We start from the raw sequence: 24,674 nt of genomic DNA, 5'->3' as shown, positions 1-24,674 counted from the left end.
CAGTCTGGGAGCTGACCTTGTCTGTGAAGACTGAGGCAAAAAAAAGCATTGAGTACTTCAGCTTTTCCCACATCATCTGTCACTAGGTTGCCTCCCCCATTCAGTAAGGGTCCCACACTTTCCTTGACCAACTTCTTGTTACTAACATACCTGTAGAAACCCTTCTTGTTACCCTTCACATCCCTTGCTAGCTGCAACTCGAATTGTGCTTTGGCCTTTCTGATTACGCCCCTGCATGCTTGAGCAATATTTGTATACTCCTCCCTAGTCATCTGTCTAGGTTTCCACTTCTTGTAAGTGTCCTTTTTATGTTTAAGCTCACCAAAGATTTCTCTGTTAAGCCAAGCTGGTCGCCTGCCATATTTGCTATTTTTTCTGCACCTCAGGATGGTTTGTTCCTGTGTCCTCAATAAGGCTTCTTTAAAATATAGCCTGCTCTCCTGGCTTCCTTTCCTCCTCATATTAGCCTCCCAGGGATCCTGCCCATCAGTTCCCTGAGGGAGTCAAAGTCTGCTTTTCTGAAGTTCAGGGTCTCCAGTAGTTGCACCAGGAAGTTGTCCCCAACACTCTCCCAAAACTTCCTGGATTTTCTGTGCACTGCTGTATTGCTCTCCCAGCAGATGTCAGGGTGATTATAAGTCCCCCATGACAACCAGGGCCTGTGATCTGGAAACTTCTGTTAGTTGTCCGAAGAAAGCCTTGCCTACCTCATCCTCCTGGTCTGGTGGTCTGTAGTAGATACCCACCATGACATCATCCTTGTTGCTCTCACCTCGAAACTTAATCCAAAGACTCTCAACAGGCTTTTCTCCAGTTTCATACTGGAGCTCTGAGCAATCATACTGCTCTCTTACATAGAGTGCAACTTCTCCACCCTTTCTCCTCTTCCTGTCCTTCCTGAATAGTTTATACCCATCCATGATAGTGCTCCAGTCATGTGATTTACCCCATCAAGTCTCTGTTATTCCAATCACATCATAGTTCCTTGACCGTGCCAGGACTTCCAATTCTTCCTGCTTGTTTCAAAGCTTCTGGTGTTTGTTTTACAGGCATCCAAGATAACTAGCTGATTGCCCTACTTTCTCAGTATGAATTAGGTGGCCAATGAGGGGAATTAGCAAGGGAGAAAACTTAAAATAATGTGTGATTCATTTCATTGGCCTTATACCATTTTGCATTGACTCAAGATTTGATATTTATGATATCAAGAATATACGGTGACAAATTGTAAAATTCCAGTTTTTGTGGGAAAGACATGCATTTGGGTTTGAAACGTGTTGTGGCATACCCAGTCTTAAGCTATGTAGGCAATTGTGTTATGCTTGCTAATTTAACCTTTTGATTTTTAACCTAAATGCTTTTCTTACCAAGGACTTGTAAATACTTAAGAAATTATATATAATTTCCAGGCTTCCTAATAATTTTATTGAAAAATTTGCAGCAGTGCAAAGGTTTTTACTGTTTGCTGTAGTTGTTAATATACAACTCTTTTTTTTAATTGGTTATTTTCTGTGATAAAGATTGGGGGTCAGATTCTCAATTGAATTCTCATAGCTCAATTGACTTCAGTGGAACTATGCCAGTTTACATCAAATCATATCTGTTTATACTAGCTGATGAGCTGGCCTTGCAACCCCAAAATGTGTTAAATACATAAGGAAACTATCTGTATATATTGGTGTAGATTGGCAGTGAAATGATATCATGAAGGTACTGTAGTCTTAGCACGTTGGAGCGCAGAAGGCTGAGGAAAACCCAGATTTATCAGTAGTGTCCATTGCTATAGGTATGGTCATGAATAAGCAAGCAGTGTGAATAAACTTAACTGCCATATGGTAAACAGCGATTCATATTTATTTTCTTGCAGGAAGTGGACAGCTGATAGCTTTAGAGCTTTTATCTGTCACTGGTGGAGAAAGCCACCCAGCCCCTGGTGAGCCTACAGACATAGCAGCACAGCACCTCATACGTTTTGACCCTCAAAATCCACATGCAACAACAGAGAAGAAACTCCTTATAAGAAACTCTACGTACGTAGCTGCTAGTAATATAATAGCACGTTAGGACTGTAGAGTGTTGTTTTATGACCTAATATGTGCTACACTCTTCTGTTAGACTGGGACAGCAAGAATCCCCTGGGTTGGGGAAATATTCATGCAATTAATCAGCAATATGGATAAATGTTATTCTTGTTTGCAATAGCAGCCATGGGCACAATATACATATATCAGAGTGCTAAAGGCAGCCACAGATCACACTCCTGACTGAATGGCTGATCTGCTGCCATATTTTGATACATTTTCAGCTCTTTATACTGTATCCCTCCAGCCCCAGAAGATTTGTAAATGGGGGAGTTGGGGACAAAATGCCCTTAGTGGGAACACCTAAATCTAATAGATTAAATTATAAACTCTCTTTGGGATAAGGACCACATCTTAAAGTGCATTTATATTGTGCCTAGTACAATGGTACCCTGATCCTGATTGAGACCACTGGGCTTTGCTGTAACACTAATAATAATTAACAATATAATTAACAATAAGTTCAATATCTCTGATAACTGAAGTTAGAGGTTTGCAGATAACCAAAGCATCAATGGGCCAGATACTTACCTTGATTACATTAATATAAATCCTTACTGACTGTATTGACTTCACTGGAGTGCAGAACCTGACATGGAAACTGTATACAGCAAAATGAAAAGTGACAGAGAATTGTGTTTGGATTTATAAACGACGGGTCAGATTCTCAACTAGGGTAAATTGGCGGAGCTCCATTGCTATTGTGATTCCCGCCTGTTGAGGATCCAGCATCACATTTTCTGTACATTTTAATTGCACTGGCATGGTCACTACACTTTTATTGTAAAGCATTTGTATGAAACAAACCTGTACTTTGTGAAACAAACTTGCATACAATGCAGTAGTAAACAGGTGACTATCAAGAATAGTTTTATAGTTTCTGTCATACCAGGCAGTATAAAAATTGCACTTGTTCTTTTAGTTTCACCTCATTTGCACACAGAAATTAGAATATCAGCTTCCTGCCATACCTATTGTGTAGTGTGAGGTTTTAGATGTCACAGTGAAGTGGATTTTAAAGCCTATTAAATTACACAAAATTCCCCATGAAGCAACTCAATTAAGCAAGCATTCTTATTGACTGTTTTCTAGTTAAGTGGCATGACTGGCTAACAATGCATAATCATTTACTTACATGTCAAGAGTCTAAGCCTGACCTCATTTTACAATTAAATATAGAAACCTACCTACATAATAGCTAGCAGTACAGTCCAAACCCACTGAAGTCAATGGGAGTGTTTCCATTGATTTCAGTGGGCTTTGGATGAAATTCCAGAAAGGGAAAAGTTTGATGTCAGCAAAGGCTACTTCTGTTACCTAAATGCTGCACTACATTATAGGTTAAGAAGGCTAGAATCATAGAAATGTAGGGGTGGAAAGGATCTTAAAATGTCATTTAATCCATCCTCCTGTGCTGAGGCAGGATTAAGTATACTCAGACCACCCCGGTAGGTGTTTGTCTAACCTGTTCTTAAAAGCCTCCAATGATGGAGATTCCACAACCTCCTTTACTAACCTATTCTAGCTCTTAATTATTCTTATAATTTAAAAGTTTTTCCTAATATCTAACCTAAATCTCCCTTGCAGCAGATTAAGCTCATTACTTCTTGTCGTACCTTCAATGGACATGGAGAACTATTGATCACAGTCCTCTTTATAACAGCCCTTAACATATCTGAAGACTGTTATCAGGTCCCTTCTCAGTTTTCTTTTCTCAGGACTCAACATGGCCAGTTTTTTAACGTTTCCTCATAGGTCAAGTTTTCTAAACCTTTTACGATTTTTTTTGCTCTCCTCTGGTCTCTCTCCAGTTTGTCCACATCTTGTGCTAATAGCTTTTCAATAGTTATATAGTTTATCGCAGCTTCCTTGTATTTTTATACTGTAACAATCTTCCTACACAACTCTATCAGTTTTGTGACTAGTAGAGATTTTCTTATGATCTTTAAGGAAAAGGATATTGTGGACTGTGGTACAATTTTATACTATGATCTTACAGAAAAAAATCTATCTAAATATTTGGTATTATAGTCTTTTTCTGTTTATTAATCTATTTCCAGTCATGTGGAACTTCCTTTCTACTGGCAGATAATGAAGCCTAATCTGCAACCATTAATGCCTGAAGAAACTGGGGACCTTGCAAAGGTCAAGTACCATCTAGATGTAGAGTCAGCTTTCTCTATAAATCCTAACCTGGGAATTCTGCAGCCCCACACTGATCACGAGTTTATTCTCACTTATGCTCCGCAGGAGGTACGGGTCAAGATTTCTTATTTCCTATAAATTCCAGCTGTGTATTTTTATGCAAGTCATAAAAACCTTGCTGTAGAGATTTTTGAATTAAGTTTAATCAACTGTTGTGATGCTGGGATACATAGTATTAAAAATCTACAGCGTTATTAAAGGAAAATATGTTTTGGTTGCAAAATATCGAGCCTGATTCTGATCTCAGTTTTATACTGATTCAGCTCCATTAACTTCATCTGAGATGCTTGAGATTTACAGTGGCATCAGAGCAGAATTGGGTTAGTGTATTTAAAAAGACTTGATCCAAACAGATTACAGAGTTGAGGGTGATTAGGGTCACATAACTGCCGAAACAGGAGTGGTTTAAGAAAGATCTTAATACAGGTTAATAGAAAACTGAATTAATAAATGTTTCATTAGTGAAAACATAAAATGACACATATTGCATTATTCAGATTACTGGTATTTATAAATAAGTGAGCTCTTTGTAACACATTACAGTATTAAGGTCCGACTGTATGTCATTCCTTCACACTATTAGCATAAAAGAAGAGCCATCTTTAAATTTAGTACTGCCAACGGGTACAACAGTGCCTCTTTTTCAAGCACAGTTTGGAGTTTGATGACCTCTGAATTTTTATATTAGTGGGATGGATAGACAAATACTTCAGCTGTTAAGGCATTAAAGTAATTTTATTCTTGATTTAGGGAAATCTCGCAGATATTTGTCTACAGTATGTAATATACTAGGGCAAATTAAAGGAAAAAGTCTGAATTACAGTAGAACCTCAGAGTTACGAACACCAAAGTTACAAACTGACTGGTCAACCACACACACCTCATTTGGAACTGGACGTATGCAATCAGGCAGCAGCAGAAACCTAAAAAAAAAAAAGTAAATACAGTACAGTACTGTATTAAATATACACTACTAAAAAAATAAAGGGAAAGTTTAAAAAAAAGATTTGACAAGGTAAGGAAACTGTTTCTGTGCTTGTTTCATTTAAGATGGTTAAAAGCAGCATTTTTCTTCTGCATAGTAAAGTTTCAAAGCTATATTAAGTCCAATGTTCAGTTATACACTTTTGAAAGAACAACCATAACGCTTTGTTCAGAGTTATGAACATTTCAGAATTACGAACAGCCTCCATTCCCAAGCTGTTCCTAATTCTGAGGTTCTACTGTAACGAGTATTTTTCTTGTAACCATGCAATATAGTTGTAGTCCTTTAACTTTTAATTATAGATTATTTTGCATCCACTTTTCCCCATTTTAAATGTTCTTGATTGCAGGGGGGGGGGAGATGGATACCTCAGCATAAATGATTTAAATTATGTCCTCTTTCATATAGCTGAAAGATTATCACAGTGTGATTCAAATTGTACTGAGGGACATCCCAGAGCCACCTAGGTAAGCTGAGAAGCAGTAGTGACATGCAACAGACACATAATAGTGTAATTAAATTATTAGCATTAAGTTTATTGGTGGTGGTTTATTTCTGTAGTGATTGTAATGCTTGTGAATGGTCCTGGATCGACAACGCTACATAATTTATCCACAGAATAGATAGCAGACAGCATCATTGCAAGCTTTCCCACATGCTTTAGTACTTCCCAGAGGGACCACCTATGTGGGCAAGAGGTAATTCAGTCTCCATGCCCATTAATTCCGTGGCCTTTCTGCTGAGACTACCAACAAGTTTGCCAATTATTACCAGTTGTCATAGTGGTCTTTGTGATATGGATACCTGCTCAGTAGAAATTGAACTGGGATGACTAAACTCGTTTCATGTAGAAGGAAGGACGATTATATTTTCCACATTTGTATCATTCAAAAAAAGATCAGCCAAAAAATATTTATTGCCAGGGTTGAGGCCTGTCATGGAAAACTTCCTTTCAGACTCAGTTTGCTTGAGAAGGTTATGAGCAGTTGCAAAAGAGACCTGTTATGGGAATTGGCAGTAGTAAAGTTTAACTGTAGTGCACGCTGCTCTCACCCATCAGTAACCCTCTGTATTTGTACTGCGCTTTTCATCTGTGGAGCTCAAAGTGCTTTACGAATATTAATTCTCACAACATCTCCATAAGGAAAGTAATGTTGTTATCATGATTTTTAGCTGAGGCACATTACAGGCCCACAATTCCACAAGTGGCCTGTAATTTTAGGAGCTTTGATTTTTAAGTGTCCAGTTTTAGACACCTGATGTTCAGAGGTGGTGAGCACCTTCAACTTCAGCTGAAGTCACTGGGAGCTAAGAGTGCTCAATACTTCTGAAGGTCACATCCTAGAGGTCAAATTCTGCTTTTAATTACACTGGTGTATATTCAGAAGCCAACAGATTTATTCTGGATATAACTGAGTGGGGAACCTGATCTTAGGTGTCTAAAACACCCCAATATGGAGACACACAATTTAAAAATTTGAATCTAAGCATTTTCCCATTATCAAAAGGCAATATGGTAGCAGACCAGGCAATAGGTCACTGGAGTCTTGACTCCCAGTGTCCTATTCTAACCACTAGATACCCTGGGTCTGATTCTCCTGTCATTCCAGTTTTATTTCATGGCTTCAGTAAAGTTACAGCTGATTCACTTCAGTGTAAGTTAAAGGCAAATCAAACCCCCTATATCACACTAGATCAGATCATATATAAATGCAAAATCTGCTCAGTAATTCTAATGATTTCCTCACACAGCTCAGAAAAGCAGGTGATGCTTGGAAATTCAGAATCCAAAACAGATGATGTGATTGCACTGGAAATAGAAGTTAAAGGTTCAACGGAACCATTTCAACTCCTTTTGGAACCCTATATCATTATCATCCCTGGAGAAAACTTTATTGGCGTAAATGTAAAAAAAACATTTAAGGTTTGTTTGCTTCTACCTTTATGTTGTTGTTCAGTGCATGTAACTAGGCTTCATGGGCGTAATGGGAGCGCATATATTGCTGTATTCTAACAGTAGCTTTGGTTAGCCACATTTTTCTGGATTTAACTTTAACCGTCAATGTTGCTTTAAACTCTTGGGTTTTATGTTTTTTGTTTGTTCTTGATTCATTTCAGGGAAGGGGTTCAAGTACTATGGTGATACAGGCCATGCAAATAACTAGATAGACCTGTCACATCCTAAAACTGATCTTAGCATGTTTATAGTAGAATGGTTTTGACATGAGTTCACTGTTGAAGATAAAATTGAAACAGTGCAAACACTGAAATACCTTGTTTCTAAGGCAGCACTATTGACAACATATTGGCATTTTGCAGACTCCCGTGAAAGCATAAAGTGCATTATTTAGCTCATTAATTTTTCAATTGTTTTAGATGTGGAATAACAGCAAATCATCCATCAAATATACATGGGGAAAAATCAGTGCACATGATATAGTTGAAGTTGAACCTTATACTGGAGTGTTAGGTAAAGTTTCTGTGCTTTGTAAATAATTATTAGTAGAAATATTTAAATTGTTGAGTGTTACATTAAGAAAGAAATGGTAGAGTGTGATGTTGTCAACACGTTTGTGAAATTAGGGCCTGATCCAAAGCAGATGGAAGTCAATGGGAGTCTTCCCATTGACGTTCAAAGGCTTTGGGGATTTAGCCGTGTAAAGTGGGGAGGAGGGGAAAGATGATGATTATGAAGAAACTGAATTTTTCTTTTCTAGAAGCCAATGAATTCTGTGAATTTGAATTGAATTTTACTGGAAGCAAACCTGGATATGCCAGCCATAACCTGCATTGTAAAATCGAGCACTCTGTGGAGCCAGTTGTGCTGCATGTGGAGGCTGCTTTTAAGGTGACAATACATACAACATTTCAGGAGGATGGGCTGGCTGAGAGAGCTGATAATGATATATGTATAAATATAACCTTTCACCTTTTGGGTGTCTGACGTTTGGTACTATCTAATGGTTGGTGAGTGGCCTATGTGAAATGAGTTGGTGGTCTCAGTCCAATACCTAGAAGAAATCCCTTATTTCATCACTAGTTAGAACTCTTATTGTAATAGGTGTACATAAACTAGAGGGCTGCACAATTTGTTGCTTCTATAGGCTGAGCTCATGGCACACATTGGGGCTCCTTGCATTCTTCCATTCCCCACCACAAGGTCCCTTTATGCTACCCTAACTTCCTCCTCTATTTCAGGGACTCCTTGTAACCCACTTCCACCTACCCCATGCCAGGGGTTCTGTTTGCACCCTATCCCATTCCCTCCATTCCAGCGTCTCCCATTCTCCCTCCCAATTACAGAGGCTCTGTATGCCCCTTCATTGCCCCCTCTGCCACATTCCAGGGGATGTGTGTCCTCCATTCCTCCCTCCCCCTATACCACTGTCCCCCATTCTCCCCTTGTGATGTCAGGAGCTCTTGTGCTCCGTGTTATGCCTTCCATACCAGGGTTGCCCATGCCATAGGATCTATGTGTGACGGGTTCTTCCTGGGCTCTCCACCTGGAACTGGGGTACCACTGAGCCCCCTGACCCACCAGCTTGGACTCCCTCTCACACTGTACTGCTGTGACAAGCTACAAAGCACTCCAGCGTGCACTTTCACCAGCATACAAACAGGTAGGGACACACCCAGCTGCAGTTACAAGCAGGCTCTCTGACCAGCCCCTGCATGGGAAGGCTACTCTCAGCTACTCAGGCATGCACCTCCTCTGAAGTGTAAACCCAAAATTATACTGTCTTGCATTGCACAGGGAACTGTACAGCGTAAGCTCATAAAATTCACCCCCCTCCCTCAATGGGGAGAGGAATATGCAACAGCTTTTGTTACGCAACAGCCCCTGAGTTATGATTCCCACACACTTCACTCCAACTCACTCGTTTAGATAAAGCAAAAAGAAGTTTATTAACTACAAAAGATAGATTTTAAGTGATAGCAAATAGATCAAATCAGATTACCTAGCAAATAAACAAAACCGCAAACTAAACGTAATATACTAAATGGATTAGATATGAATAGCAGATTCTCACCCTAAGAGATGATACAAGCAGGCTGTAGTTTCTTAAGGGGCAAGCTGCACTTGCTTTACAGCTTGGAATCCCCAGGTGTTTCATTCACAGGCTAAAAATCCCTTTAGTCTGGGTCCAGCACTTCTCCCAGTTCAGTCTTTATTCCTCAGGTCTTTTCAGGAGTTTTCTTGTGTGGAGAGCGAAGAACACCAGATGATGTCACTACCTGCCTTGTATAACTTTTGCATATGGTGGGAATCCTTTGTTCCCAAAGCTTGGTTTCCAGACTGGTCTGTGGAAAAATACTGACATCCCAAGATGGAGTCTAGAGACGTGGTCTCATCACATGTCCTTGTAGAGTCATAGCAGCCATCGTTCACAGCCTATTTGGAGCGTTGACAGGAAGGTTTACCAGGTGGGGGATAAGCTTCTCCTAAGGCCTGTTGTTTTTTCCTGATGGCCCATTGCTCTGAATTGGCCCTTCCAATGTATTCAAAAATGATACATGCATACAAATAGGATAATCATGTACAGCAAATCATAACCTTTCCAATGACATCTCACATAACCCATCTTGCATAAAATGCATCATAATTATGCCATAATCATATCATAATAATATCACTGTGAAGATTATGGGGTGCAGTGTCACACTGTGTATTTGTGTACCTACCCCTGTCTTCTCATGCCAGTACCTCTGTATCCTTCCCCCCATGCCAAGATCCCTGCATTCTTCTCCCCGACCCATGCTAGGGGCTGTGTGTATGCCCCCCCATTCCCTCCCATCGTATTTCTTTTCTTTCTGTCTGGAAGATAAGTCATTCAGCATTTTACACTGTATTGGGACAATAAGCAGAACTGAAATGGGGGGTATTTTTATGCTGGAAGGTGTTAATGGTTGCCATCAACCAGTTCTTCCATTTTTCTCTGAGACAATTACAGAGGTGGCTAAAGCTGCTGTTCCGCTAACCAGATGCCAGGGGCTTCATGTGTCCCCCTTTTCCCTCTTCCAATTTTCACCAGAGTCAATAGGTTTCTGCCCATTGCTGCCTAAAACATTTTTGGACATTTTGAAATTAATTAGGTGTTATTGTGTTTCATACACAGAAACAGATAAATGCCATCAAGTTGAGTGTAAGCCAAATGTATATGGCACTGTCTACGCAGGCAGCCAAACTCTCTTCAACCTTGTTCTGAGGGAACAGAGACAGGACCCAGGGCTGACACTCTTATAATTAATTAGTAATTTTTCTAGGGTATAGGCAGTGCTCTGAGATAATCCTCGGGTTGAAGTACAAGGCTAGATTTTCAAGGGGCTAAAGTTTTTAAAGGGCCTGCCTCCTTTTTGTGCATACAGTTTGTACCCCTCAAATAAATGATGAAGAGAAATCGGAGTAATCTAGTTTGTGCCCACAATTGGGTAGGTAGGGCACATTTGAGTTGTGGGTGCAGTTTGTGCCCGCAGTTCATTTTTGCAGGTCCAAATTGTGTGGCTGCAAATTGCTGCTACAGACAGGTAGCCTGGGCCTTCGAGAAGTCTGGCCCACAGCACAGGGAAGATACAGGTGAGGCAGTATGGGCAGGCTTCCTCTGCTGCTCCCTGTGCTGTATATGTTCTTTGCAGAAAGGGCCTAATCTAAAACCCACTGAAGTAAATGGAAAGACTCCCATTGACTTTAGTGGGCTTTGGATCAGGCCCGAAAAGAGGATTTCAGTCTTTAGGGTTATCAGAAGCCTTTGCAGGAATACTAAATTCACATAAAAGTACTGGCATGAATGTCACCCAGATAGTAACGATTCTGTCACCACCTGTCCTGTAACCCTAAATGCTTCTGTACTGTGCAGTTTTGGCTGAGAGCCCTGACACCAGAAGCATGCTCACTGCACAATGACCTCAGCCTGGTTACTCCTTGCAGGATAACACCAACAGCTCTTCCAGTCCCGAGTTTCCCCCAAAACCATCTGACCTGGACCTGCAGTATCCAATACCTTTCACTGGATACTGACAGAGGTTGTTAAGCTTGCTGCCTCCAAAGAGCAAAGAGCTGTTAGTTTAGCTGAGGACTTTACCCTTCTGTTTAATACACAGCACTGAGATGGATTGTCTATTAAAAGGAACGTATTTAAATGATAATAAGTAAGAATAGAAGACACGGATATGATTACAAATAAAACAAAACACACTTTCTAGTGACTAAAACTTAACTTCAGCAAGTTACAATTTTGTTGAAGCAGGTTTCTCACCAAAAGTCATTTCCAGCTACTCTTGGTGTGCAGGCCAAGAGGATCCACTCTTCAGGAACTCAGAAGGTGCTGCTTCCCCTTTATCTGCCAGGTGATGGATGCCAAACTGTCACTCTCTTTCTGCTTATATTTACCAAGGTCGACTGTCACCCTTTCAAGAGCCAGGAAGGCTGCATCATAATCATTAAGTTGTCTTCTCCCCCACCCCATGCATTTAGCTTGATGGCTTTTTTATGTGGATGTATATGTAGATGTAATCTTCATTGTCTTCTGAGGTATTACCTGGCTCAGTGTACACTGGAGACACAGGAAAACAGGCCAGGACAGGCCTGTCTAGGACAGGCTGGGCTTAGGGTCTAGGCCTGTCTAGGACAGACTGTTTCCAAAACACCTTTTAAGAACGTATTTCTAGCACACATTTATATTTCTTTATACACCACCTGTACATTCATCATCCATAATATTAATGACCAGCATGTTATTGGTTTGCATATCTTACATGACACCTTTTAGATACAGATTATGCCAACAGTGTTTTGGGGGAATGTGTTTGTATCAGGCCAGAGGTGAGTTATGGTATGGGGTGCCCTCTGCCTGTTAGCATTGAGGGACTCCCGGGCCACAAATGAAATCTAAGTGTAGTGCGATGTATTAATCAGAAGAAGGATATTGATGATTTTATGATCTCTTCTGTATTAGAAACTGAACCTTTGCTTTCTGTTATAAGTTAATATAAACACAAATCTTAGCTAATGTATGCTTTTTAATCAGGCAATTTCGATATTGATATCCATTTTAATGTATATTTCTTGGTGTCCTAGGGTCCAGCTCTCTCTATTGATGTTCCATCACTCCATTTAGGTTTGATTAAATTGGGAGAAAATGTGTTAAGTACCTTTGAGATTCAAAACCTAAGTCAATTGCCAGCATGGTGGAGAATGCAAGAAAGTCAAGCTTGCTTAGCTGAAAGGAACGAAGATGTAAGTCGTTCCAAGAGGTTCTTTATAAGACTGGTAATATAGTTCTGTAAGACTCTGCCCAGAACCAGCTACACTATCTTCTTTATCATTTGTGTCTCAGCTCCCAGGGCACTAAATTTCATCCCCCAAATCAGAAAAGTAATTTTCAGTTTTCTTATGATGATGAACAAACTGATTTTTGCACATCAAGAAAGTACAGCACAAGTTTTATTAAGTGCAATAATGTTTAGCTATTTTTCTTTGTTTCTATTTATAATGTGCCTAGGACAAATTCCCTGCTGGCCTAATTCTGTGATATGCTGAACATATCCTCAGGGGCAGTGAATGACCTCAACTCCCACTGCTGTTAATAGGAGCCTCCTGGAAGGATATCAGCACCTTGAAGGATTGGGCCTTATGGTTATTAAACAATACATTTGAAAAAGTGCAAATTTGTCACAAAAACAACTATAAAACTTCATACCCAACAAAATACCAAAAGCATTGTTTACGATCACCTAGAATGTTACGTATCAAATATATTCCATCCACATTCTTGACCCCATTGTTTGTCGAGGAAATCTTTCTTCTCTTAGATAGTATCTGTTGGCCAAGAACTGGCTTAGACATGGTTTAAAATGGTGGTCACACTAATGTTCTTGTGTACCTGTCCCCAGTGCCAGATTTATCTGTCCCGCTCCCCAGAATATTTTGGCACTGTCCACTTGGTACATTCGTAGCTGTTATGAACAGAGAACTATTATGAACAGGAAGGTGTATCTCTGCCACCCTCACTGAAAACCAGATTTGGTCCCATGTTCTTTCAAGGGAAAGATCTGGACATAGTGATTCATGCCACTGTCATACTCTGCCTGGGGTACATATTAAATCTCTTTGGAGCCTGATGCTGGAAATTTGTTAAGCAAGTACATTACATTGGTCCTTTGTAATCTGAGTTGGCTGCCCATGAGTTTCTGGATTAAGATGATGATGAAGATTGTCTTTGACATATAGAGGCCTGAAACTTACTTACTTTGAAAGATCATGTCTCTCTTCATATTATACAGTTGCAGTTAAGGTCAGCGGAAGCAAGATGGAGGTTTCTTGTTTAAAAGAGAAGGGGCTGCTGGCAGGGTGTTTCCCAGGAGGGCCTGTTTGTTTTGGAACACACTCCCCACTTTGGTCTGTGATAGCCAGAATATGTTGACCTTCAGAGCATGCTACAAATCCAGGATTTTGCGGGTAGGGAGGCTGGTGGCAGAGGGTTGACTCTGAGGAGCATAGGGAGCTGTATCGGATATCTGATTATTGCTAGCATATGGTTGCATTTGTGGCTGGATTTGTCATGCTTTGTGTTTTAAAATAAATGTCTAGGACACCTAGAATCTGGGATAGATGCTTTTTATTTTTATATAAAGAATCATTGTAGGTCCATATCTCTAAAACAAAGAAGGCAAAATTCTGCCCTTCAAGTTGTTCATGTAATTCCTACTGTAGTCAGTAAAAGTTGGACATGATTGTTGGCCAAAATTTGGTCTAAAGACATTTTGTAAGCACAGCTTTCTTGGACAGAATGGGTCAGGCTAGCAGAACTAAATGAGGGACCCTATCTAGTTAATTAAAAGTTACTTCTTACCTTAAACAGTGGAAGATCCACAATGTCATGTGCTGTATTCTCAGTCTCCTGATCGATATCCTGAGTTCTTCAGTTTGGGTCTTTAGCTGCATGGTATGCAAAGCGCTTACCAAACTGAGAACTTGGGTTCAGCATTTTACATTGCCTAGCAAGGTTTTGAGTGACATTCACATTTGTTTCTCTATCACCTAGGCATCCCCATTCACGATTCAGCCATCTGATGGAGAATTACCTCCTTTGGGCAAATGCAGCGTGTCAGTTCTGTTCAGGTCCTTGCTATGTCAACGTCTCCAGACAGTATTAGAGCTAGATGTCGAAAATGGAGAAGGAAGGTGAGGAAAAAAATGGAAGTTTTCCTTTAAGCCATATTTTAGTTTTGATATTTTTGTCTCCTGAAACACCACGGACAATGACCCACACCTGCAGCACTCAGAATAGTATAATATATCAATAAGCTGCTCAATTACACATATTGCTAAATTAACACTACCCTCATGCTTCCCAGAATGTCTGTGTAAATTCACTAACTACGCAACAGTAAAACTGGGCCATTTCTGGGTCTATTTCCAGTCATCTTCCTGTTTTTGTTGAAGTTCAGACCCCCCAAGCATGTCTGATGTCTAGTCACTTGGTGTTCAGTGAAATTTATATTGGAGTTCCAGCACAAGCTACTGTCAAACTCTTTAACCAGACACTGCTGCCAGCAAAATACTTTTGGGAAGAGGTAAGTGACTTTCTACTGTGACAGTTAGTAGTGACACTAAACTGGGAGGAGTGGTAGATACGCTGGGAGGTAGGGATAGGATACAGAGGGACCTAGACAAAATAGAGGATTGGGCCAAAAGAAATCTGATGAGGTTCAACAAGGACAAGTGCAGAGTCCTGCAATTAGGACAGAAGAATCCCATGTACTGCTACAGACTAGGGACCAAATGACTAGGCAGCAGTTCTGCAGAAAAGGACCTAGGGGTTACAGTGGATGAGAAGCTGGATATGAGTCGACAGTGTGCCCTTATTGCCAAGAAGGCTAACAGCATTTTGAGCTGTATAAGTAGGGGCATTGCCAGCAGATCGAGGGAAGTGATTATTCCCCTCTATTCGACATTGGTGAGGCCTCATCTGGAGTACTGTGTCCAGTTTTGGGCCCCACACTACAAGAAGGATGTGGAAAAATTGGAAAGAGTCCAGTGGAGGGCAACAAAAATAATTAGGGGCTGGAGCACATGACTTATGAGGCAAGGCTGAGGAAACTGGGATTGTTTAGTCTGCAGAAGAGAAGAATGAGGTGGGATTTGATAGCTGCTTTCAACTCCCTGAAGGGGGGGTTCCAAAGAGGATGAATCTAGGCTGTTCTCAGTGGTACCAGATGACAGAACAAGGAGTAATGGTCTCAAGTTGCAGCGGGGGAGGTTTAGGTTGGATGTTAGGAAAAACTTTTTCACTCGGAGGGTGGTGAAGCACTGGAATGGGTTACCTAGGGAGATGGTTGAATCTCCTTCCTTAGAGGTTTTCAAGGTCAGGCTTGACAAAGCCCTGGCTGGGATGATTTAGTTGGGGATTGGTCCTGCTTTGAGCAAGGGGTTGGACTAGATGATCTCCTGAGGTCTCTTCCAACTCTGAATTCTGTGATTCTATGACACAAGATAGGGGCTGAGCTCTGTAGTTGCTATCACAATACAAATAATAAAAAATAATAATAAGATAACTTCTGCGATGTGTCCTATGTGTAGTCACCCCTTGATTGGGTCATCAGCAGGAATTAAATCTGGGAACGCTTGCTCTAAAGCAGCGGTACTCAACCAGGGGTCTGTGGTCCCCTGGCAGTCTGTGAGCCCTTTCAGGGGGGCCGCACGGTCCCGCAGCTGAAACCCGGTGCCCCTAGCCGCACGTGGGGCTGAAGCTGGGAGCGGTGCGGGGCTGAAGCCAGCATCCCCCTTCCCCAGCCAGGAGCGGCACGGGGCTATCCCTTGCCTGCACCCTGAGCTACTTCCCTGCCCACACACAGCCCCTAGCTATGCCCTCCCTGCACCCTGAACCACAGCCCTCACTGCACACAGCCCGTAGGTGCCCCCCTGCCTGCACCCTGAGTGGTTTTCAAACTTTTTGAGCTGAGTCCCCCCTTTGAGTTATATTTTTTGGTTGCGGTCCTCCACAACCCAGACAGGCTAGGTGGCCTGCTGAGGTGAGTCACGGGGTGGAGGTGGTGCTCCCTCCCTGGACTCCCCTGTGCGGAGCTGGCCCGAGCCCCACCAGCCCTCACCTCCCAAAATAGAAGTCAAACTATGCCTATGCCCAAGGGTCCCCTTCCCACCCCCCGCTTTGCCCTGGAGTTTTTATAGCATGTTGAGGGGGGCCTCAGCAGGAAAAGGGTTGAGAACCCCTGGACTAAGGCACAATCCTTTCCCCTTCAGCTAAAGGAGTAACTCTGTTAACTGGGAGCAGTAGATCTATCTTATTCTCTATGTTGACTGGCCACTAGAGAAGCGACAGGACACACTTAGCCTGCGTGTTACACAACGTATTGTGCTGTGTCAGGAATTCCATTGATTTGTTGGAATTAATTTATGATTCTGTGATTATATTATGAGGTAACTGAGAAATCCCTCATTCTGGACTTTTATACCACATTTGGGCTTTGGAGGCAGATTTGTGTGGGAAAAGTGTACATATAATAATAATTACTATTAGGGCTGTCAAGTGATTACAAAAATTAATCACGATTAATTGCATTGTTCGAGAATAATAGAAGAGCATTCATTTAAATATTTTGGATGTTTTCTATATTTTCAAATATATTGATTTCAATTACCACACAGAATACAAAGTGTACAGTGCTCACTTTATATTATTATTTTTGTTATATATATTATAATATTACATTATTATTATAAATATACAAATATTTGCACAGTAAAAAAACAAAAGAAATAGTATTTTTCAATTCACCTAATACAAATAATGTAGTGCAATCTCTTTATCATGAAAGCTGAACTTACAAATGTAGAATTATGTAAAAAAAAATAACTGCACTCAAAAATAAAACAATGTAAAACGTTAGAGCCTACAAGTCCACTCAGTCTTACTTGTTCAGCCAGTCGCTCAAACAAACAGGTTTGTTTACATGTGCAGGAGATAATGCTGCCCACTTCTTGTTTACGTGTCACCTGAAAATGACAACAGGTGTTTGTGTGGCACTGTTTGTAGCCAGCGTTGCAAGATATTCACATGCCAGATGCGTTAAAAATGTCCTTTCATGCTTCAACTATCCTTCCAGAGGACATGCGTCCATGCCAATGACGGGTTCTGCTCGATAATAATCCAAAGCAATGCGGACTGACGCATATTCATTTTCACCATCTCAGTCAGATGCCACCAGCAGAAGGTTGATTTTCTTTTTTGGTGGTTCAGTTCTGTAGATTCCGCATCGGAGTGTTGCTCTTTTAAGACTTCTGAAAGCATGCTCCACACCTCGTCCCTCTTCAGATTCTTAAACCTTGGGTTGAGTGCTGTAGCTATCTTTAGAAATCTCACATTGGAACCTTCTTTGCATTTTGTCAAACCTGAAGTGAAAGTGTTCTTAAAATGAACAACATGTGCTGGGTCATCATCCAAGATTGCTATAACATGAAATATATGGTAGAATGTGGGTAAAACAGAGCAGGAGACATACAGTTCTCCCCCAAGGAGTTCAGTCACAAATTTGCTTTTTTTTTTTTAACGAAAGTCATCAGCATGGAAGCATGCCCTCTGGAATGGTGACCAAAGAATGAAGGGGCATACGAATGTTTAGCACATCTGGCACGTAAATACCTTGCAATGCCGGCTACAAAAGTGCCATGCAAACGCCTGTTCTCACTTTAAGGTGACATTGTAAATAAGCAGGAAACATTATGTCCCGTAAATGTAAACAAACTTGTTTGTCTTAGCGATTGGCTGAACAAGAAGTAGAACTGAGTGGACTTGTAGGCTCTACAGCTTTACATTGTTTTGTTGTTTGAGTGCAGTTATGTAACAAAAAAACCCTTTATTTGTAAGTTGCACTTTCACGATAAAGAGATTGCACTTCAGTACATGTGTGAGGTGAATTGAAAAATACAATTTCTTTGTTTATCATTTTTACAGTGCAAATATTTGTAATAAAAACAATAATATAAGGTTAGCACTGTACACTTTGTATTCTGTGTTGTAATTTAAATTAATATATTTGAAAATGTAGAAATATATCCAAAAATATTTAATACATTTCAATTGGTATTCTATTGTTTAAAAGTGCGATTAATTGTGATAAAAAAATTGAGTTAATTGCATGAATTAACTGTGATTAATTGACAGCCCTAATTACTATTAAAAAAAAAAAGTAATGGACAAAAGCATCTAAGTAACTTAACGTAGTGGAATTAAAGCGTGTCCAGACTCTACATATCAGATCTATCATTTTCCTGAAACATATAGATTCTCTGTGTTGCTTCATCCTGATAATCATTTCCAATTTGGAGATTAATTTTTAATGGTGTAGATTTCATCACAGTTAACTGAATGTTCAAGTGTTTATCCTACTTGATAGCTTATCGGAAGTCAGTCAGCTTTCTGCTCTGCCAGTGTCTCCCCAAGAAGTGGCACTTTGGGCCCACATGAAGAAAAAGAATTGTGTATAGAGCTAACAGCTAATATTATGGTAAGTTTAAAAACTGGTCTAATTTTAATAGCACAGAGAACACTGGGATTCTTATTTCAGGACTATGTGGCAAAAACAGTATTTGCAAGGACAGTACAATGCAATTGTGCATAAAATCTGTCTCAAACTGCCTTTCAGATATGCTTTATAGACTAACATGATTGAAGACAGAAGATAATATGATTTAAACTATAGGCACCTTAAATTGACTTTGTAGTCGGCTTGCTTGCTGCTTTGTTTTATTTTTTTTTCTACTATGCTCTTTTGTTTACACTTAATGATTAATGCTGCTTTTGTAATATACAAAACTATTATTGACCTTTATTCTTAATACATATTAAATTGATTAAATTTTACTTTATGGTCCTGAAAACATCTTCCTTACATTAATTCTCACCATTTTTCTCTCTCATTCTAAGGCTTGGCTACACCTAAAACTTAGGTCAATCTAGCTCATTTCTCAGGGGTGTGAAAAATTCACCCCTCCGAGAGACATAATTGTCACCCTAAACCCTGCTATAGACACCATTAGGTTGACAGAAAAATTCTTCTGTCGACCTGCCTACCACCTCTCATCCTCTTGAGAGAAATGGGAAAACCCCTTCCGTCACTGTAGCAAGTGTCTACACTACGGTGCTACAGCTGTGCAGCTGCAGCGCCATAACTATGCCACTGTAGCATCTGTAGTGTAGACATATCCTAACTCTTCCTTACCTGGAAAAACTTAAAGGAGGGAGGTCAGAATTAATGTGTCCAGACAATGAGCTCCATTTCCACAAGCAGTCCTGCACTGAAAAGACAGGCTTCTACCAGAAAATGTGGCAAAAATCAGTAATGGTGCATTTTTAGGTTTACAGTATTTGATGTTGATGCAAAACATACAGTAACATCAGCAAATTTTTAATTTGGTATCTACTACCAAACAAATCTGATGCAGTGTTTTGGTAGGAAATCCATGACAAGCAACCTGTAAAACTTCTCAGTCTTCCCCTGCAATTCTGTTGGTTTTTTTAATCCAGTAAGATTTTTACCTGTTTTACTAATACATTTTTGATGATGACATCTTTCGTCTGTATGTTTGACTCCATTTACAAAGAAGATGTGACTTTCTCCTGTTAGGATGAGCTGAATGACCTTACCCTCTGCTGTAGCATAGAAGATATGATTGAACCTCTTTTTATGGGCATTTCTGGCCAAGTAAAGGGACTGCATGTCACATACTTGATACCTTGTGACAGTAAAGTTACCAGGTAAATGAAGGTGTTATAAAATAATCACCCAGACTTGTTTGTTGGTTTTTAACATCTAATACACTGTAATAGTCCATCTATATTCTGATTGAATATCTTTGCTTTCTCTGCTTGGAGTGAAAGAATTAGCCCTCTCGCTGCCAGCCAAGGGATGGGGATCCTATGCCCATCATACCTTTACAAGCCAAAGTAACTGTCTGCAATGTTTAAAATATGTAAATTTAACTCTCAGATATGGATATTAAAGTATTGAGTTCTATACCATACAATTTAAGATCAAATATCCTGGGCTGTTTCGAAGTTTTCCTGCCACATTGCCAAATCTGGTATGTAACAAATGCAACTGTCCTTGATAATTTCAAAGCCTACGTCTGCCTGGTATTTTTAATTGTATCCTTGTGATACCTAACATGACTACTCTGTTTCAGGATGTACTTTAAGTCCTTGCTGTTTCTTTTTTTCAGGTGAGCCAGAAATAGTTTTAATTTGGCAGATCAGCATAATCACTACACCTGAAATAAATTCCTACAGGAATATAATTGAGGGAAACCAATACTGGCAAATGCTGGTGGTATAAATCTTAGGCTAGCTGGTCATTTTAACAAGGGACATCAAAATTGCCTTATGTTGGAAATCTCAACTCTGCCTAAACTGTTTCTATGCTATGAAGAAAGAGGAGTGCTAGCTTTAATATCTGACGTCACTTTTATCTTTAGTGATGAGAAGCAAATGTTACGAAGTCCTCAAGATCTTCTGTTGGACTTTGGATCTGAAGTTGCATTGAAGAGCATAGTAACACGCCAACTAATACTTACCAATCATACTGGAATCGATGCTCCATTCACACTAGAAGCTGAATATTTCAGTAGCTGTCCAGTTACCACAGAGGAACAAGGAAACAGTCTGTAAGTTGTGCCTTTTTTGCTAATGAATCAGATTCTCGGCCTGATTTTCCTTTCATGTTGCTGTGTAAATTTGGAATAATTTCATTGAAATGGAGGTATACTGGTGTGAGGGGACAATCCCCTATTGCCATGCCACTTCGTGCAATACTGGGTGTTTCTTGAGTTGTCTTTGCTTTGCTTATGAGAAATGATGAATCCTCTGGCTGAGGTACTATGGTTGCAGGCCATCAACTTTTGCAGGAAACACAAAGGGCAGGATTCTCATTTGGTGTAAATAGCATTGCACTATTGACATTAGTGGAGCTATGCTGATTTACACCAGCTGAGGATCTGGCTTACGGAATCCTGAACTTGTGTCTTGGCATTTAAATGGCTTCACATATAAAGAAGCTATTTTAAAAATTCATTTATCAGGTGATTCTAGGAGGTCTGTCTTTGAGCAATAGTTACCCACAATCTAGGAGTTTGGTTGAACTAGCTTGTAAAGTTAGCAAAGACTTGTGCAGCTCACAGACTTATCATTGAGTCTTTTCCTTTTACAAGCTCCACAGCCAGCCTGGTGAAAAGAACAGCACATACCAGAAGACATGGAGCCAAGAGAGCACAATCAGGTATGAGAAAAGCTATTTTTATTGGCCAGAAAGATATCTCCTCACAATTGGCACACTCAGCAACAGCATTTATGGAAAGAGGGCTGAATGGAAATGGAAATCCCTTTATATTAGAGTTTGGGCCTCCAGGACAGGACTGAAACATACTGGTGGACGTTGTGGGGCTTGCCCACAGCATTCAGTGTCTAGTCTGTAGATAGAGGAGTCCAGGCCCCAGGGCAGTCAATCTGGTCCTTTTTACAAGCTCTAAAATTTAAAAAAATTAGGCCAAATTCCAAGCTGATTTCCATCCCCTGCAGCCTCATTGATTTTAGTAGGGTTGGATGGACTGACCAGACAGGATTTGATCCTTTGTTGTTTATTATTTATATTGCAGTAGCTCCCAGAGGTCCTAATCAGGAAGGTTCACAGCTCCGTTGTGCAAGGTATTATACCAGTACAAAGAATCAGACGCTGATACCCTTATTCATCTAGAGGAGCACCTTACTTCACAAGTAGCCATTGAGACTACTTATAAAGTAAGGTGCTATGAGTGAGTAGTGATATCAGAATCTAGCCAATAGCAAATAAAACGTAATTTAAAAGATGCAATAGAAGGTCTACTCCCAGGGGAATTCTGTACCAGTGCGCATGCGCATAATTCATGTGCCACAGAGAATAACTTCTGCCGGAAAGTTGCTGCAGTTACACCTTTTGCCCACCAGGGTCCGCTGTGGCTCTAGAATAGAGCAGACACTCTGGGGCCCTCCCCTGCTGCTATAGGGAAGAGAAAACACTGTGTTCCTTGCAGCGCCCTGCCTGTGGGGCCAAGACAGAAGACAGGGGATACGGGTGGACAGGCAGCGAGGGGCACACGGGGCTGGTGGGGGCATCACAGACTCAGGGCTAGTGGGGCAGGACAGACAGGCGCAGGACCACGTGGGGACAGGGATAGATGTGCCTGACTGAATGGGAGAGGCTAGGAGTCAGCCAGGGTCTGTCTGGGGGAGAGGCCCCAACTGCCTAACAATCCTGCCCTTCCTCCCCCAAAAAACCCTGTTTCATATTTCTCCCACCAACAACCCTCCAGGTACACTCCCAGGATCCTTTTTTCCTCAGCTCCTCTGGTACCTCTGACTCCCCCAAGCCTTTGCCCTGCTTCTGAGGGGTGTGGGAAATAGGGTCTGTATTGTCGTTTAAATTAATTACTCAGAGTTCTGTATTTATATGCCTAGTAAGGAATCTATTTGTCAAAAAACATTTCCTGAATCTTTTTCATTGTCTGTATTGTTACAGACATACTGACTGACTGACAGGAATTTTGAAATAAAGTACCAAAAATAATGGAAACTGGTGTGATTATATTGTTTTATTTTGACAAATAAAATATGCAGAATTTTGCATAATTTTTAATTTTTTGGCGCAGAATTTCCCCAGAAGTAAATGCCTAACATTAGTTCTCACGTTGTATCCTGTGATGCACTTCCACGTGGTCCATGGAGCTGCATCTATGTCAATAGCAGAGCATCTCTGTTTTCAAGAAGTGATGCCTCCTGCCACGTATTATCCAGTCAGGACCGTCTTGGGGTTTCTGGGACATTTTTTTGATCAAGTAAACAAACAAGTCCTTATCTACATCTGGAGTGCTTGCTAAATATCTTAGTCAGGTGTTTGTTAGATGTTTAGATTTCCAGACGCTACCACAACTAGAGGGCTAGCAGACATCTAGAAATAAATAAATAGCATAGATCACGAAGTTAACCAATCAGTCACTCCAATCCCATTGGAGTCAATTTACTTTCATCTTACCAATATTGCTTTTTCATGTAATCAAGCATTACATTTGTGACAGAAAAGTGCAGAACTAGGAGGCTGGCAGGGGAGGTTGTCCTTGGAAGAATCTTTGTCTTAACAAGTGATCCGTAATATAAAAACAGATTGAGAACCACTGAATAGGAAGCTGGAGTGAAAATGATTTGATTCTAGAGCAGTGGTTCCCAAACTGTGGTACATGTACCCCTGGGGTATGTGAGACACCACTGGGGGGTATGCAGGAGAAATTGTGTAATGGTGGATTTTATTTATTATTTTATTTATTGCATTTTCATAATAGGCTACTCAGACGAAGCTTTAAAATTCTGTGGGAATTTGTTATATAAAGTACGGTAGTTAATTTACTTCAAGATGTACCAGTGAGAACACAAATACACAGAGATGCTGACGTACAGAGCCCTCACCTCCAATCACTGTACAGCGCAGGTTCAGTTGCCCAGCAACTGTCCAGTCTAGTCTATCTGAGCTCAGAACTTAGGGTTTTTTTCGGTTGTATACATTGCACTATACCTATATCCGTATATAACAGTGAAATACAGACAGATGGCTAAAGACAAATAGTGTTAAGAAGAACACACAAAGTATCAGTGATAAGAAGGGTAGGGGTACATGGGCAGCTGGTAGATCTGGAAGGGGGTATGTGGACTGCTGGCAGCTCTGGAAGGGGGTATACAATAGGAAAAGTTTGGGAAACTATTCTAGAGGCTGAATTCTCAACTTTGTAAATAGGCATAGCTTCACTGAAGCCAGTGGAACTACCCTGATTAATACCAGCTGATGATCTGAACATGTATTTTGTTTGAAAAACAAACCTTATTCCATTTCCTAGAAATCTTATCAAATGCTCTTCTATTCTTTCAGCATTTATGCTGGCATTACTGTCTCATGGGAGAGGAGTGGCTTTCCATGCCCAACCTTCCACAGGAACTCTGAAAGCCTTCCAGCAGCTAATTATAGAAATAACAGCTTATAACAACATGTGGGGAGAGTACCATGATGATCTCATCTGTAGGGTAGGTGAGGCTTTTTCTTCTGATAACCAAATCTGCATGGTCAGTTTGGGGCCAATTGTCTTTCCCCAAATTCCTCTTTGCTAAAACACATTCTTCTGCTTGTCAGGATTTCAATAAAGATTCAGAGTAGCTTTTTCTAGACTGTTTCTTCTGACAAGGTTTAGTTGACAATTGTCCTCTCCTGTTAAAATGTATGGATCTGGTTTTGGCCACATGTCGAAGGCCTTTTTTTTCAGAAGGCTGTAACAGAGTTCCACAACATAGTTTTGTTCCATCTACAAAATCCAG

The 24,674-nt window shown here is 40.5% G+C and overlaps 1 protein-coding gene across 6 annotated transcripts in view; it reads left to right on the top strand.

The window, feature by feature from the left end:
• Window positions 1–24,674, top strand: part of DLEC1 (DLEC1 cilia and flagella associated protein) — a 53,700-nt gene that overhangs the window by 18,379 nt on the left and 10,647 nt on the right. For 5 of the 6 annotated variants that reach the window (XR_012157651.1, XM_073334707.1, XM_073334706.1 and 2 more), the window contains 14 exons: window positions 1,868–2,030; window positions 4,142–4,334; window positions 5,680–5,738; window positions 7,024–7,195; window positions 7,648–7,741; window positions 7,989–8,119; window positions 12,347–12,505; window positions 14,313–14,452; window positions 14,691–14,844; window positions 18,685–18,795; window positions 19,915–20,045; window positions 20,762–20,950; window positions 21,494–21,561; window positions 24,235–24,386. Coding sequence is in view for 5 of the 6 variants with exons in the window: in XM_073334707.1 (XP_073190808.1) it covers window positions 1,868–2,030; window positions 4,142–4,334; window positions 5,680–5,738; window positions 7,024–7,195; window positions 7,648–7,741; window positions 7,989–8,119; window positions 12,347–12,505; window positions 14,313–14,452; window positions 14,691–14,844; window positions 18,685–18,795; window positions 19,915–20,045; window positions 20,762–20,950; window positions 21,494–21,561; window positions 24,235–24,386 (1,916 nt within the window). In the remaining variant the exon portion in view is untranslated. The remainder of the gene's footprint in view (window positions 1–1,867; window positions 2,031–4,141; window positions 4,335–5,679; window positions 5,739–7,023; window positions 7,196–7,647; window positions 7,742–7,988; window positions 8,120–12,346; window positions 12,506–14,312; window positions 14,453–14,690; window positions 14,845–18,684; window positions 18,796–19,914; window positions 20,046–20,761; window positions 20,951–21,493; window positions 21,562–24,234; window positions 24,387–24,674) is intronic. The other variant, XM_073334708.1, reaches the window with a different exon arrangement.

This window comes from Lepidochelys kempii, chromosome 2 (genome assembly GCF_965140265.1).
Source record: "Lepidochelys kempii isolate rLepKem1 chromosome 2, rLepKem1.hap2, whole genome shotgun sequence".
In the NCBI taxonomy this organism is placed as follows: domain Eukaryota; kingdom Metazoa; phylum Chordata; order Testudines; family Cheloniidae; genus Lepidochelys; species Lepidochelys kempii.
This window is presented reverse-complemented; position numbering and strand designations above follow the sequence as displayed.